The 14,216-nt window shown below is 56.5% G+C and overlaps 7 protein-coding genes across 7 annotated transcripts; 3 read left to right on the top strand and 4 right to left on the bottom strand.

Moving 5' to 3' along the window:
- Nucleotides 1-451: 451 nt before the first annotated feature.
- JN550_007016 (uncharacterized protein) lies at nt 452-2,134 on the bottom strand (the record flags this gene model as incomplete). The annotated part of the gene is made up of 3 exons (XM_049318820.1): nt 452-621; nt 679-1,666; nt 1,760-2,134. 3 exons carry the CDS (start codon nt 2,132-2,134, stop codon nt 452-454), a joined length of 1,533 nt encoding a protein of 510 aa, XP_049170911.1.
- Nucleotides 2,135-2,340: 206 nt separating this feature from the next.
- On the top strand, nt 2,341-3,430 carry JN550_007015 (uncharacterized protein; the record flags this gene model as incomplete). Its single annotated transcript, XM_049318819.1, has 3 exons — nt 2,341-2,412; nt 2,731-3,174; nt 3,239-3,430. 3 exons carry the CDS (start codon nt 2,341-2,343, stop codon nt 3,428-3,430), a joined length of 708 nt encoding a protein of 235 aa, XP_049170910.1.
- Nucleotides 3,431-3,601: 171 nt separating this feature from the next.
- Nucleotides 3,602-5,782, bottom strand: JN550_007014 (uncharacterized protein; the record flags this gene model as incomplete). The annotated part of the gene is made up of 2 exons (XM_049318818.1): nt 3,602-5,600; nt 5,661-5,782. The coding sequence occupies 2 exons, from the start codon at nt 5,780-5,782 to the stop codon at nt 3,602-3,604; spliced, it is 2,121 nt and encodes a 706-aa protein (XP_049170909.1).
- Nucleotides 5,783-7,646: 1,864 nt separating this feature from the next.
- On the bottom strand, nt 7,647-7,868 carry JN550_007013 (uncharacterized protein; the record flags this gene model as incomplete). Its single annotated transcript, XM_049318817.1, has 1 exon — nt 7,647-7,868. The coding sequence occupies one exon, from the start codon at nt 7,866-7,868 to the stop codon at nt 7,647-7,649; it is 222 nt and encodes a 73-aa protein (XP_049170908.1).
- Nucleotides 7,869-8,768: 900 nt separating this feature from the next.
- Nucleotides 8,769-9,563, top strand: JN550_007012 (uncharacterized protein; the record flags this gene model as incomplete). The annotated part of the gene is made up of 1 exon (XM_049318815.1): nt 8,769-9,563. One exon carries the CDS (start codon nt 8,769-8,771, stop codon nt 9,561-9,563), a length of 795 nt encoding a protein of 264 aa, XP_049170907.1.
- A 939-nt stretch (nt 9,564-10,502) lies between these two features.
- On the top strand, nt 10,503-11,376 carry JN550_007011 (uncharacterized protein; the record flags this gene model as incomplete). Its single annotated transcript, XM_049318814.1, has 3 exons — nt 10,503-10,619; nt 10,690-11,162; nt 11,229-11,376. The coding sequence occupies 3 exons, from the start codon at nt 10,503-10,505 to the stop codon at nt 11,374-11,376; spliced, it is 738 nt and encodes a 245-aa protein (XP_049170906.1).
- Nucleotides 11,377-11,766: 390 nt separating this feature from the next.
- JN550_007010 (uncharacterized protein) lies at nt 11,767-14,080 on the bottom strand (the record flags this gene model as incomplete). Its single annotated transcript, XM_049318813.1, has 3 exons — nt 11,767-11,811; nt 11,877-13,654; nt 13,822-14,080. 3 exons carry the CDS (start codon nt 14,078-14,080, stop codon nt 11,767-11,769), a joined length of 2,082 nt encoding a protein of 693 aa, XP_049170905.1.
- Between the last annotated feature and the right edge of the window lie 136 nt (nt 14,081-14,216).

Here is a 14,216-nt window from a genome sequence, read left to right as displayed (position 1 = left end):
CCCTGCAGGCGATTACACTGGATCAATGGTTGAAAAGAATCGAAATTGAGCGCCTGTAGCACGTTAGGTTGTGAGGAGCTAGGCGGGCGCGATCTTGGACAGTCGATGACGCGTGGATAACTTTGGGGATCTGAGACGGATCAGGGGTCCACCACCAGGTTTACCGACAGGCGCGGCGCACTTTGTAACGCTTATTGATAAATTTTGTGCTCTTGGATTTTATGTCTAGCCGTTCAGAAGCTTTGTGCTGTGAAAAATTGCGGTCAATGAGAACATGGCTATTGCAGTGCTTGGCACCATACCACACGGTTGCATGCCGGGACAGGCAGATTTTTAGATGAACACAGAAAAAATCTTGAATACTTATGTACAAAGTCGCGGATAGTCTAGCAGGTTGTACAATCCCTTGGCCTTTTCATCTCGTGATACGCCCCTCGATGCACCTCGCCGCCTATTGGCCGGGTGCAACCAGCTTACCCTGAGCCCTCGAATCAGCCTTCCATCCACCAGCCAACGCCTCGCCGCCGTTCTCTGCGGCAAACTTCTGCATCCGTGCCTCTAGTTCAGGTCTGAAGTGGCGGATGAGACCCTGAATGGGCCAAGCAAAGGCCTCTCCGAGAGCTGTAGATTATTAGTAAAGTGGGAAAAAAAGGGGGATATACAGAATGTGCAACCTACCGCAGATAGTGTGGCCCTCGACCTGCTTGGTCAACTCTTGGAGCATGTCAATCTCGCGCTCGCGGCCCATACCCTTCTCGAAGCGGCTCATGATCTGCTCTGTCCACTTGCTGCCCTCACGGCAAGGTGTGCATTGTCCGCAAGACTCGTGTCTGTAGAAATGACTTAACCGGGAGATGGCACGGACGACGTCGGTGCTCTTGTCCATGACAATGACGGCAGCGGTACCCAGACCAGACTGGCTGTCCTTGAGGGCGTCGAAATCCATCAACTGGTCGTCACAGATGTTCTTGGGCAGGATAGGTGTGGATGAGCCACCGGGAATGACGGCCAAGAGGTTGTCCCAGCCTCCGCGGACACCGCCACAGTGCTTCTCAATAAGCTCGCGCAGCGGGATGCTCATCTCCTCCTCAACGGTGACAGGGTTGTTGACGTGGCCAGAGATGCAGAAGAGCTTGGTACCCTGGTTTCGCTCACGGCCGAAGCCGGCGAACCAGTTGCCACCTCTTCTGCAGATGGTCGGGGCGACAGCGATGGTCTCGACGTTGGCGACGGTAGAAGGGCAGCCGAAGACACCGACGGCAGCGGGGAACGGAGGCTTGAGACGGGGCTTGCCGGGCTTGCCCTCCAGGGACTCGATAAGGGAGGTCTCCTCACCACAGACGTAGGCACCAGCACCACGGTGGACGTAGACATCGAAGTCGTAGCCGGAACCGCAGGCGTTCTTGCCAATCAGACCGTCGGCGTAGGCCTCGTTGATGGCGTGCTGCAGGACGGCGGCCTCGTGGATGAACTCGCCACGGATGTAGATGTAGGCGGCGGTGGCGTTCATGGCACGGCCGGCGACCAAGCAGCCCTCGATGAGCTTGTGGGGGTCCTTTCGCATGATCTCTCGGTCCTTGCAGGTTCCGGGCTCGCCCTCGTCGGCGTTGACAACCAGGTATCGCGGCTTGGTGTCCTTGTCCCAGTCCTTGAAGTTCATGAAAGACTGCAAGAGTGTCAGCAGTTGTTAGCTCGTGGTGCCGCCGGGCTGTGCTCGCCGGAAGCTCTGGAGGGAGGGAGGGAGGGAGGGAGGCCATACCCATTTCAGACCCGAGGGGAAACCGGCGCCTCCGCGGCCACGCAGGCCCGAGGCCTTGATCTCGCCAATGATCCAGTCGTGGCCCTTGAGGATGATCTCCTTGGTCTTGTGCCAGTCGCCCATCTTCTTGGCGGACTTGAGGTCGGGGGGCAGGCGGCCGTAGAGGTTCTGGAAGATGCGGTCCTGGTCCTTGAGGCCGCCGTAGGTGCGCTTCGGGGCGCCATCCTGGACGGTGGCGAAGGAGCGGGCGCTGGTCGGGGCGTGGGCGGCGGGCGAGGAGGTTGCGGGCGCGGGCAGGCGGCTGCACGACGGCAGGGCGACGCGCGACAGGGCCTTTGCAGAGGCTGCCTTGGGAGCCGACGTCCTGGACAGCATCTTTGCGGGTGTGAGCGCGCTCAATTGAGCCGGGAGAGTGGAGAGGGGGATGGCAATTGGCAAGCGAGTGCTTAGGCCTTGAGGCGAAGAAGGACGTTCACGATATGGTTGAGAGTTTAGGATGGGAGGAAGAATAATCACGCCGTGATTGGCTGTCTCCAGCTGCTGGTGGGCCCCCCTCCCAAAGCGGCTCCCGCCAGCCAGCGATGGCCAGCGAGCCTTTTCGCACAGTCGACCTCACCAGTGGCAATCAGGAGCTTGGACCATTCCCTGCCTGGGTGACCTCATGCATTTTATGTAGGTAGCTGTTCAGGTTGGCTAGCCGTGTCAGCACTGGACGTCGCGTTCCCCTAAATGCTCGTCCAGGCGTGTTAGGTTCCCAGCGACGACAGACATACCGTGCCTGGCCCGGGGAATTGGACATCTTTGATCGGGGTGTTTGTCTCGTCCATGGTGTTCCACATGCGGCAAGACAGCACTCAAGACATGATCAAGCCCAGCTGGGCGACTGAGAGGCACTGGAATTTACGTTGGTCGACCTAGGCCAGCGGTTTGGGGACGGGCTCCAACACCAAACAAACTTGACATCCATTCAGACCTATACCACCCACCCGGTCCCGGTCCCGGTCCTGGTCCCGGATATGGCTTCCAACAAGCGCCAGTCCATCCTCCCCAGGGTGCAGGCCGGCCCCAAGGCCCCCGTCAACTTCTCCTCCTCCATCACCATTGCCGACACCGCCATCCTGACCGGCAACCACACCATCAACATCAGCTCCGACTCCGTCATCCACCCCCGGTCCAAGCTCGACTCCTCGGGCGGCCGCGTCACCATCGGCCGCCGCTGCATCGTGCACGAGCGCACCCACGTCGGCGCCCCGGGCCCCGCTCCTCCCTCCTCGTCTGCCAGCTTCGGCGTGCTGCTGGAGGACTACGTCACGGTCGAGGTCGCCGCCGTCATCGAGTCGGGCGAGACCACCATCGCCGAGGGCTGTCTGATCGGCATCGGCGCCAGGATTGGCAGGGGCGCACAGCTGGGAAAGGTACGCTGCCCCCTCCTGCTCGTAGAGAAACCATGATCCAGCTCAAGCTGACGCCGCTGGATAGCACTGCACCATCACCGCCAAGAGCGTGGTGTCCCCCGGCGAGAGAGTGCCGGACTACACCGTCGTCTACTCCAACGGCGTCAGGCGTCTGGACAAGCGGGGAGTCAACGACCTCAAGAACAAGGCCCAGGCTCGGCAGATCGAGGTCCTCCGACGACTGATACCCAGCAATCCCGCCAAGTTCAAGGACTGACATTTTTCTGTTCTTTTTCCGTTCCGTAAGATCCACGTTGAGATACCCGATCTCGCACAAAGCCCGCTTAGTGGGATATTTGGCCAGATCAAAATTGGAATTCTTATATTTAACAACACAATGAAACTACATCTCTCTAACTGTGATTGGAACCGGCTGCTGGGCGCCTGATCACGACTGCGAACCGTCCGACCGTGCTGAATAGGGGGGCGGGGGCACGTCGTCATCATCCTTCGGAGGAGGCAGGGGAGGCAGATACACCTCGTCAGGTAGATAGACCTCCTCATCTTCGTCGGTCTGGGGCACCCGTCGCCATACCCCGGCACGAGCGGGCCAATTGGTGACCATGGTGCGAACCATGGAGAACACGAGATGGCTTGTGGCAAAGGCGGGAAGAATCGCCAGCAAGACCGGGAAGATGAGGCCCCATGCTGCTCCGCCCACCCGCGTATAGGTGCCCTTCAGCTGTCCCCTCTCCATCTCCTGGCCTGCTTGCGGTATGCCCATGAATGCGCCAGCACCAACAGCCGTCTCCAGTTGCTGGCGTACGAGAGTCCAATACGCTTGGGCCAGATCGGTCAGCGTATCCTCAATCAGTAGCTGGTCCCAACCTCTGAGCGTTGAAGACACTCCATTGTATAAGTTCCAGTAATTCTTGCCTCGCACCTGGTTCAGCAGAGAATGGAGTCGGGGGCTGTTCTGCAGCACAGGATATATGCCCAGATAGCTGGCCGTCAACAGTTCGGCATGGCCGAGCTCACGACCTCTTTCGACCCTCTCGACCAGCAGTGCACCACCCGCCCCGCTGAACGAGACATCGGCCAAGATCTCGTGGCCCTCGTAATCACAACGAAGGACTGTTGCGTCCCACTTCTTACTCCTAGGATGCGGGGAGCTGAGTTCGGTGTCTGTAATGATGAAATGCACGGCCGTAGACATGTTCTCAACACCAAAAAGGGAAGGCCTTGGTAACACTGGCGTCAGACGGCGTCTTTGCTGGTACTGGTGGATGACACTCTTAGTAAGGTTGCTGCTCGTAAAGTCGAATCGCTCGAAACCATTTAAGCGAAAGAAAGGCTCATCGGGAAGCGGCGCGGCTACTTCACCCCTTTGTTCATCAAGCACCAGCTCGCCTGTGGAATAACGAATTGTGAAGCTGTCTGTCACGTCTTGACATCGGGCCGAGACATTAGTGCCGTAGACCGTAGCCCTCAGGCTCTGTAGCTTGTAGTCTGGCGCGACCAGCCACTCCTGCCCCTTTCGCTGATAGGACCCGAGACTGGAGTTTCTACCGTACTCTGAGAGGAAGTAATCGCCGAACGACGCCATGTTCACGCCGATGCCCAGGGTCCTGATGGACGGAAACATTGTATCACCGACCCGTACCGTCATGGGTTGCTTAACCGACTCGGCATAGCGCTGGTAGACGGCGGCCTCGTCCTCCACTACGGTCGACTTCATGGCCGTGCTGAACGCTTCGTCCATGTTCCCCGCGCTCTGCACGTAGAACTCCAGCAGCGAGTTGACAACCTCGTCCGTCCGGAGCCACGGGTGGGACTCTAGGGCGTTGAGATGCGCCACGCCGGCATACTGCGTCGTCGGGAAGGACGCCACCGGGTTCTGCACCTCGAAGGTCGTCTTGTGCGGCGCGAAGAGCGCGAGCGTCGACGCGCAGCCAACCACATAGAGAGTCGCCGTGAGCAGGGTCGAGGAGACGCCGCTGCTCGGCGGCGGCTGGCCCAGCATGGTCCCGTCCCGCGCGCTGGAGAAGGCGAAGCACTGCGCAAACGCCCAGAGCGCGAACTCGAGCACCATGATGCTGCCGACGGCCAGCACGATGGTCATGGCCTGCGCGCTGAAGAAGCAGTGCTCGATGTCGACGGAGCGGCAGAACCCGATGAACTGGCAGTACTGCAGCACGTCCGGCGGGCTCTTGCCGTCCACGTGCACCGTGGAGACGAACCGGAAGCCCGCGTCGATCGTGAAGCCGAGGATCGTCGCCACGAGGATGTTGGCACTCACGGCCAGCAGCCAGTGTCGCGTGGTCGCCGCCGCCGCCATCTTGGCCATGGCTCCGACTCTCTTGTGTTGCTTCAGTCCCACTGGACCTCCGTGCTTGATGAATGTTGCTACCTCCAGGGAGGAGTATTTGGGTGGTGCCTGAGTCGACCTAGACCACGGCGCCAAGCAAGAACTTGCGGGCAACAGGCGATGCTTTTATTAGAGCCACCTATTGTCCTGCGCCCCTGCGGCACAGTCGCCCGCCCGGGGTTGACTTCCTTCACGATGCCGCCTTGTTTGCCTAACATGGATGGCCCAATCTCGGTAACCCAGCTGCTTCTTGGCGGCCATTTTAGGCTTCTCCGGAGCTCCGGCGCGCGGCTAGGCAGACCTCGTGAAGAGCGGGCCGCCGGTTGCCAAATCTTTGTATTTCGTCTTGCTTTGGGTACAAAACGTTCTGCTGAGACGGTTTGATTAAGAGCTGGCGTTGTTCTAGCGCCCGAACGGTGCAGCCGAGTTAGCTCAGAAGAGGCTACCTGCGCGGAGTGAAATATTCAAAGCGGCTTTCGCAGGCGTCTGAATACCGCCACTGAACCTCCTTGTAGATCGTCAATGGAGCAGCTTATTCTGCGTTGCAAAGACATTTTCCAGTGGACTAGGATACTGGAATATTTTCATCCATGATCTAGACGGACCAAGGCATTGAGAGCCACATACGCCTGGATGTTCTGCTGCACCTTGACTAGCTCAGTCAATGGTACGTCTTAGTGCCCGGACTGGGACCTCCCTTTTGATGAATGAGTAATATTGCCAAGCGGATTCACCGGCCAGACACCAGTTGAAAGTTGAACAGGCATGGTAGCTGAGATTTCGCAAAGGATAGGAGTCGTGCCTCGTCTGTAGTGTTCTCTTGAACACTTAGCCCAACTATACGAATTGCATCAGCTCAACGTATGACACGCAACGTCTGCTATATCGGATATAGAGTCAAGTCCACCTCTGTTCTAACGAAGTCACAGATCGAACAGAGTGAATGGCGTATTCACTTTGACTCACTCGATGCACTCAGCAAGAGTCTGATTCTCTGCCTTGCAAGCTCGGTGCATTTGGATACCCCGCTATGCGTTAGGAAGGTTGATCATGAGTGAGAGCTTAAGGGACCCAGTAAACACCGTTAACCAATAATAGCGAAGGGAAGCTCAGTCTATCCAGCGTCGCCTCTGACACAGCATATCCTTTCCGGACGGAGTCTTGTAATACAACCTGTCCTATAGAAGCAATGTTATCTCGGTCCAACACTGAGCTCACGCCAATTTCTCAGATCCAATTTCTCGGACATAACCAATAGACATGAACAATCAGGGAAGTTTGAGGTTCTGAGTGTATACAAGAGTAAACGCCTCCACCCTATCAATCACAACCGTTCCCCTGAATAGGCCTTGGCGACATATATCGAGCATAACGTACCAGTTCTAAAACTAGTTGGCGCGAGGTTTTCTGACCAAAGGGCACAAAATAAGAAGGATGTTCAGAGAAGACCAGCTTGATCCAATGGTTATGAAGATGTAAAAGCTTGGTTCGGAAGCCCGAATGTAGCACAAGAAGGGAGGCGGCCAAGTGTCGAATCAGCGACGACCATGCCCGACAGCCTTGCAGATGGATGGGCCCTTTGCCAGTAGAAAAGTTGCAGTGAAATCCGCCGCCTCGTCTGGAGCCCAAGGTTTCGAACATCGAACCAAAGTGCTCGGTTGCAGGCAGTGGGGTTTGAACAAATGGAGAAAGTGATGAACCCCGTTGGGGAAGCTGGGTGCCGTGATTGGTTGCGTCGTGCATTTGGGGGCCGAGCTGCAAGTTCAGACATTAACTGAGTCTCGGTGAGTAGAATGGTATGAAGGAGCTGATCTTGACCCTAGAAATCCAGGGTTTGCTATCATTATGATAGGACTGTCACCTTTAAACTTGCATTCATCATGCTTACGACCATTAGATGAGGACCTAATACTGATCAGATTCACAAGTTACAGTTCACAACGTCGCTCTTGTATGAGATTGAAAATAATTATAAAGCACGCTTGCTATTGAGGCAGGAAATAAAAGCCCTTGGCAAAGCCAACCCGAATCTGTAGTGTTGTCTCCCATGATTATCTATATCTTGATTGTGTAAACCCACGGCCTGATCACTGGCGTTTGATGGCCCCGTAATGTCACATGCTTCCTACTGTCCCGCAGGCCTCTTCACATCGTAGTTGTCCGGTTTCGGGGGCAGCCCACTCGCCTTGTCGAACGTCGTGGTGGTCTTGGGCTCCACGGTCGACTTCTTGGGCACCGGCGGAGCCGGCAGGTTCATCATGGGCTCCATCTTGTTGTCCCCCCTCTCCTCGGGCGGCAGCGACTGGTAGCTCGACATGTTTTGCGCTCTCGCTGGATGCTGACCCATACCCGGCTGCCGCTGGCGAGGCTGACGGTGGTGGTGGTGTTGGCGGTGTTGCTGCTGCTGCTTGTCTGAGGGGCCGGGATGTGGAGCCTTGCGCCCAGAACGAGATAGTCAGGTAACGGGGACGGGCGTGATCCACCGGGGCGATGGCGAACATCCGATGAACCTCGCGAATATCTCATACGAGTGCTAGACTGTTCGCCCGTCTGATTTGGTGGCGATAGAGGAGGATCAGTGCCCAGCGTTGCGTGGACTATAGGCATATTCTCGTGTTCCGAGGAGAAGGGGTTTGATGCTTCCCGGGTATGAGCCTCGTTGTCTCTTAATCCCCCACCCATAGGCAATTCAGACGCGTTCAGCCCTTCACTGCACGAGCCCGTCGATTGGGCCACCTTGACGACGACGCTGCACTTCCGCAGTTTACCACGGATGGCGCGGGATTTCAAGTGATATCGACTTTAAGAAGGAAGGGTGCGGAAGCGCCCTGTGGGTTTCAGAAAAATGGATCCGCATCGCAGAAACCGTATGACACAACACGGCAGAGATGCTACCTCATTGCCAATAACCCTTTTAGAACCGTGCAGATTTGTAGGAACTGCCTGTGGAGCTGAAAGAGGAAGAAGTATAAAGATTAATGAAAGCCTGGAAATAGTGTCGCGGTGACAGCAGAAATCTAGGCAACCGGACCACCGGAAACATTAGAGACCTGCATTGTCAGGCAGAGAATTCTGTGTAACGATGATATACAATGATAGCAACTACTATAAATATAACGAGTAGAATATGGAGATATGCTTTTCTCTGGCAACTCGAATTACAGCAACACAGAGGCAAGATCTCTACAGGCCCCCCTGATTAAGTCTTTGTGTAGCATTCTGCCAACACCATCCTGCTGCCATCAACATGAATTTCGAGTACGTCAAAGAGCCCCAGGGCAAGTTCGAAGAGGCGGTTATCGAAGCCGGCTACCCGTGGGTCCGGACCAACACCATCGAGAAGACTCGAATGGCAGACTTTGATCCATCCTACATCGATCGCCTGAACGCCCACTCGCATAGCGGCACTAATACGCATCTGATTGTGGACGGCGACCTCAGATTTAACGTCAAGAGGGCCCAGGGCGGCGATCTCGACAGCCGAGAGGCGTGCGACAGCGGAGACATATGTTACCAGCACGAGTTCTACGTCTTGGAGAAGGCAAGCTACTCGGCCACGACCACGACCGGTGCGACCTTCGTGGAGGGGCATCGATGCCTCAGTCCTACCACGGCGGAGCGGTTCATGGGCCGAGGCACGCTCACAGCCAGGCCCGTCGCGGAGGTCGATACGAAGCAGCTGCCAGCCAGAACCGCACCGGCCAAGAGCAGTTCCAAAACCGCTTCCAGCAGTGTGGGATCTTGGCCCAGGAACCTGCAATGGCCCGGCGATGACAAGATCATGGCGTGGCTGCGAGGCGTCGTGTTTCTCCCCGGCCCGCCGACGTCGATCGCTTGGGAGAGCCCCGTTGCCACCGAGGACGATATGGCGGCACGACGGTGTATCGAGCGCTGGTTTGCGAAAGAGTGGCGTCACGCGTCGAGACGCATCACGCACCCTGTCAATTGCGGAGAACTCCATGGCTACATCAATGACAGCAATCTTGAGGGCTCAGTTGGCGACGATGAAGACGACCAAGATGACGAGATTCTCCTGGGATGAAGGGGGACTTAGAACGGGGGAGTATGTTATGAGACTCAACTGATATTTGGGCTTTGTACCGGCTGTGCATCGTACTGGCATTTCTGGGCGATCAACAGCCATTACGGCAGATGATAGAACTCGGAGGAAAAATCCATGGGGGTATGTAACTAAGCTGTAGGATCAGTGAAAGAATGACACTGGAGTATCCCATAGCTTATCTTGCCAGAGGCGAGTCAGTGTAAGCCCGGTCACTTCGTGCTCGTGCTCGTTCCGTCATGCGCTAATCAGGCCATGCCAGTGACAAATTGGCACATGCATGAGCACACGCCTGCCAGCAAGTCCAAATCCAAAATACTGTTTAGATTATGCCGTAGAAGGAAAGAAGAAAATAAGGGGGAAGGAAAAAGGGGGGGTTGCCGTCCACACACCAAGAGTTAAGCTCCCGCATCACTTATTACATAACCCGACCCTGGAACCCAGCCCAACGGTTCGCAGATCCGACCTGGGCAGGGCGCGGGCAGGGCGGACGGCTGGCCCACCCCGCCGGCATTACAGTAAATGTATCGTCATTCAATCGAACCCCTCGCTTCGGCGTTCCGCCGCCCACTCCGGTCGCTAGCACGCAGCGAGAGAGGAGCAAGCGAGACGGCCAAAGAAAAAGAGGAGATAAGCCCCTCGACATGCGCGATAACTAGGCAGCGCCCGCCGACCCCGCCGTCGCCTATAACGCAACCCAGGCGCCCAGCCCAGTTGTAAGGGGGCGCCTGGCCGACCGTCCTCCGCTTACATATCACACAATCCATATAATCGACTCACCAAACCGCTCTTCTCCCTTTCCACCCGGTCTCCCCTGACCATACAAGTATAAAAGCAACACAGCAGAGATATAGCACAGGTCGGACCGCGCCTCTCCATAGCCACACAGCGCAACACCCCGCCCCAGAGAGGAAAAAGGAAATGTCGGCAACCACGGAGCGGCCGCGGGTCATCTGCCCGGACAGCGGGCCCGAGGCCCCCTACCCGTTGCACATGGAGGGCACCGTGATATCAGGGTTCGGGCGGGGCTCCAAGGAGGTAAATGCGTGCCCCGTGTGTGTGTCCTGAAGGAAAACAGGTGGCTGACCGTTTCCCGCTCTTCTCGCAGCTCGGCATCCCGACCGCCAACCTCCCCGTCGACGCCTCCGTGACGCCGTGGATCGCCGACGCCACGTCGGGCGTCTACTTCGGGTACGCGTCGCTGCTGCTGCCCCGGGCGCACGCCGACTCGCTCTCGTCGTCATCGTCGTCGTCGTCGTCGACCTCCACAGCGGAGTACCAGATCTACCCGATGGTCATGTCGATCGGGTACAACCCGTTCTACAAGAACACGGTGCGGTCGGCCGAGGTGCACGTGCTGCACCGGTTCGCGTCCGACTTCTACGACGCGCCCATGCGGCTGCTGCTGCTGGGCTTCATCCGCGAGGAGAAGGACTACAGCGGGCTCGAGGCCCTGATCGACGACATCAACATCGACTGCGACGTCGCCCGCCAGAGCCTGGCCCGCCCCGCCTGGACCCCGCGCGAGGGCGTCGTCGGCGGCGGCACGGGCTCGCTGGACGGCGCCTGGCTGGTGAGGAAGTGAGTGGGTTAGGGTTGTCAGGTGAAGAAGTAGTGAAGAGAAGAGAAGCGTGGTTTGGTGGGCAGCCCCCTACAGCCCTTTGCGGGCAACGGGGCATCTGGTGGTGAGGATATGCGCGCTGAGTACGTGCGCAGACGTTGCGCACAGCCGATACTTCCGCACATTACAATGGCATCGGTGGGGTTGAAGAACAAGGCAATGCCGTGCGACTAACTGCATCGTGCAGATGAGGCGTTCTCGAGACTTAGACATAGACGGCGCAGCGCAGAAAGACCGGATGAAAGGTAGTTGGGCGGACATCGCACCATTTCCTGAATATAAGATTCAAAAAAGTCTATAAACATGTAAACCAAAATAGAATGGGTATATATGAATCTGTCGACCCATCGCCAGTGAAGGCTTCACCACTGATAACCACGCGTGACCAGCTCCCGCTGTCTTGGGAGAAGAGCTCGAACCGTGAGCTCGTAGTAGAAAACGCCGCCTATGCTAGCTCAAATGAACCCCCTGAAAATACCATATACCCAAGTATTCAGGGCCCAAGGTGTGTGTATATCCCCTGCGCGTTCTAGTTGCACTGTACCACCAAGCTGTGCCGAACCACTAGACGGCAAGTTGGTCCTGGTTGCGATAATAGCACGGGAGAAACTGGGAAAATGGTCAGCATTGGTCTTGGCACATTGCACACAAGCAATGAGAAAGAAGCCACTCACGTTCATGACAATCAACATTGGGATATCGAAAACATCCCGCTTGATGGTCCAGCAATACGTGCAGTCCATCTTGCCGTCCTTCTCGATCCTGGAGATTCCGTGCTCGCCGTCAATCCGCGTGACCCTATTGCTCAGAATGCTACTCCGTGGGTCCTTCTGCGCCCGTGGTGGCGACTCTTCGACTTCCGCAGTCTCCTTCGTGCGGTATTTGAGTAAACGACACTTCCTGGTAACGGAACCACGGCTGTCTCCAAAGGCCAGCTGTGCAAAGTCTTCGTAAAACTGAATGACGCTGTCATCATCCATCAATTCTGCAATGAAAACCGGTTGGGGCTTTCCGTCTGTTGACTTCACAGGCTCCATGGCCTTCAACTGCGGCGTGGTGAGCCCGCCCTTCTCAGAGTTAACCGCACTGGCCGAACCGGATGTGTCACCTGAGTTTACATTCAGGTTTGGCTCTTTCCCAAACAGCACATCCTTCGTCCAGCCCGTCAGGGCGATGAACTCCTTGTTAACTGCAGCTACCTCGCCTGTCCGCCGGCAGACGATCGTGGGTGCCGAGCAATGACCCATAAAGTCTTCGTATTCGAAGAGAGTACGTTGCAGGCATTTCTCCATAAAGACAAGATCCTGCCGGTTGAGATTCCGTGTACACGCAATGAACGAGGGACGGATGCTAGCGAGAGACTTGGCGATGCGTAATGTTTTGGTGCTCGAGAAGCGCCGCTTGACAAACGCAATCAGGTTATGGAAGCCTGTCAAGTACTGGTAAGGCTCTTTGACCGTTTCGTAGATTGCCGATGGGTCTCGTTGCCGCTTGCCCAGTATCGACTGTGGCCCGAACATCTTGGCGTTGGCAGCGATATTCGCATTAGAGGCAGGTTTGCTCTTCGTCCTCGGCGGTGCAACCATCTGTTGCGTGTTGCTCGGGGTGTAGTTGGTAGTGGTTGGAGAACCCTCATACCCAAAGGTGGTAGGCTGTGGGCTGGCTGTGTTGTCAGTCCCCGGGCTGGCCAGACTGCTTGGGGTAGGCCCTGCTGCCGCAATTGCGTAGGCATGCGGCAGTCCATGCTGAAGGTTTCCTTGTGAGAACACGTTATTCCCTTGGTCGGGATTCATGTAGTTCTCGATCATACCATTGTCATATATCTGACCAAATGGATTTATGCCGTTCGGATACATCGGACCTCCGCCGTAGTTCACATCAGTACCGCCTTGCTGTGATATAGACGGGTCCCTGGGTGGGGTCTCGGCTGCCCCTGAAGACATGTGACCCAGCATTCCAAACTCCATAGCACCATAATGGCTGCCAAAATTGAGGCCCTCCAAATCGAAGTTGAAGATTGCCGGGTTGCTAGGGTCAAACAATGCCGTAGGATAATTGCTGATCTCACTTGAGGGAGTAGGTATTTGCATGTTTGCCATCTGTTGCGGTCTCTGGCTGCCCGGCTGTTGGAACGATGGCGAGACAGGCGAGGGTTGAGCGGCAAATGGTACGCCTTCAGGCATAGTCACCTGCGGCTGGGCCGAGGAGAAGATGGGGTAAGTCTGGGAGCTAGTCGCTTGGGGATAATAAGTCGAAGATTCCGAGGTCGCATTCGAGGCATGTCTTCCATTGGTAGACTTTGTGGTCATACTGGGGTTGAAAGTCGGGCCGAGCACCGGTCTCAACGCCTCAGGGGGCGCATCATGTAAGTATTTGGCCTTTTTGCGTACTCCATCCTGGCAAGCATCGGCAAGTCCACGCTTGATACACCGCTGGCAGGGCCGTTCATCTCCTAGAGGCGTCTTAGTCACACATTTGCAAGGACATATCGGCGAGGCCCAGACAATCTGCCAACACTGTGATGATGATCGGCCAGCAGTACTCAAGTAATGAAAGGGCCGGAGCCCCGGTGATGGGGAAAGACAAGTAGAGACTGCCGATTGACACAATGAGACTTACCACAAGTGAGATGAGCTCTCTGGCAGGCGTAACAGGCGCGCCTAGCCTTCTTACGTCTCGGACGATGCGGATCTTTTGGGTCGTACTTCTTTTTCACCTCACCAGACCCGTCAGCGCCTGGCTCGGGAGGCGTGTGCTGCTCAGCCATGGTCTCGTCTTCGTCGTCTTTTATGGGATGATCTGTGTCGTCGTACTCGTTTTCATTCTCAGACATGACATCTGAGACCTCTGCCCCGTTGGCTTCAACGTTTTCCGGCATCTTGTCTTAGTTTTATATGGGCGCGCCCTCGCAACCCGATGACCAAATTGGGACCGTACGAGAGATGCAGACACCCCGGCGCTCCAGAGAAGCCTTGGCGCAACCACACTTCCCGTGGAGAGTGCTTCTTGCGAAC

This window comes from Neoarthrinium moseri, assembly GCF_022829205.1.
Source record: "Neoarthrinium moseri strain CBS 164.80 chromosome Unknown scaffold26_Wmoseri_CBS_16480, whole genome shotgun sequence".
Taxonomy (NCBI): Eukaryota; Fungi; Ascomycota; class Sordariomycetes; order Amphisphaeriales; family Apiosporaceae; genus Neoarthrinium; species Neoarthrinium moseri.
This window is presented reverse-complemented; position numbering and strand designations above follow the sequence as displayed.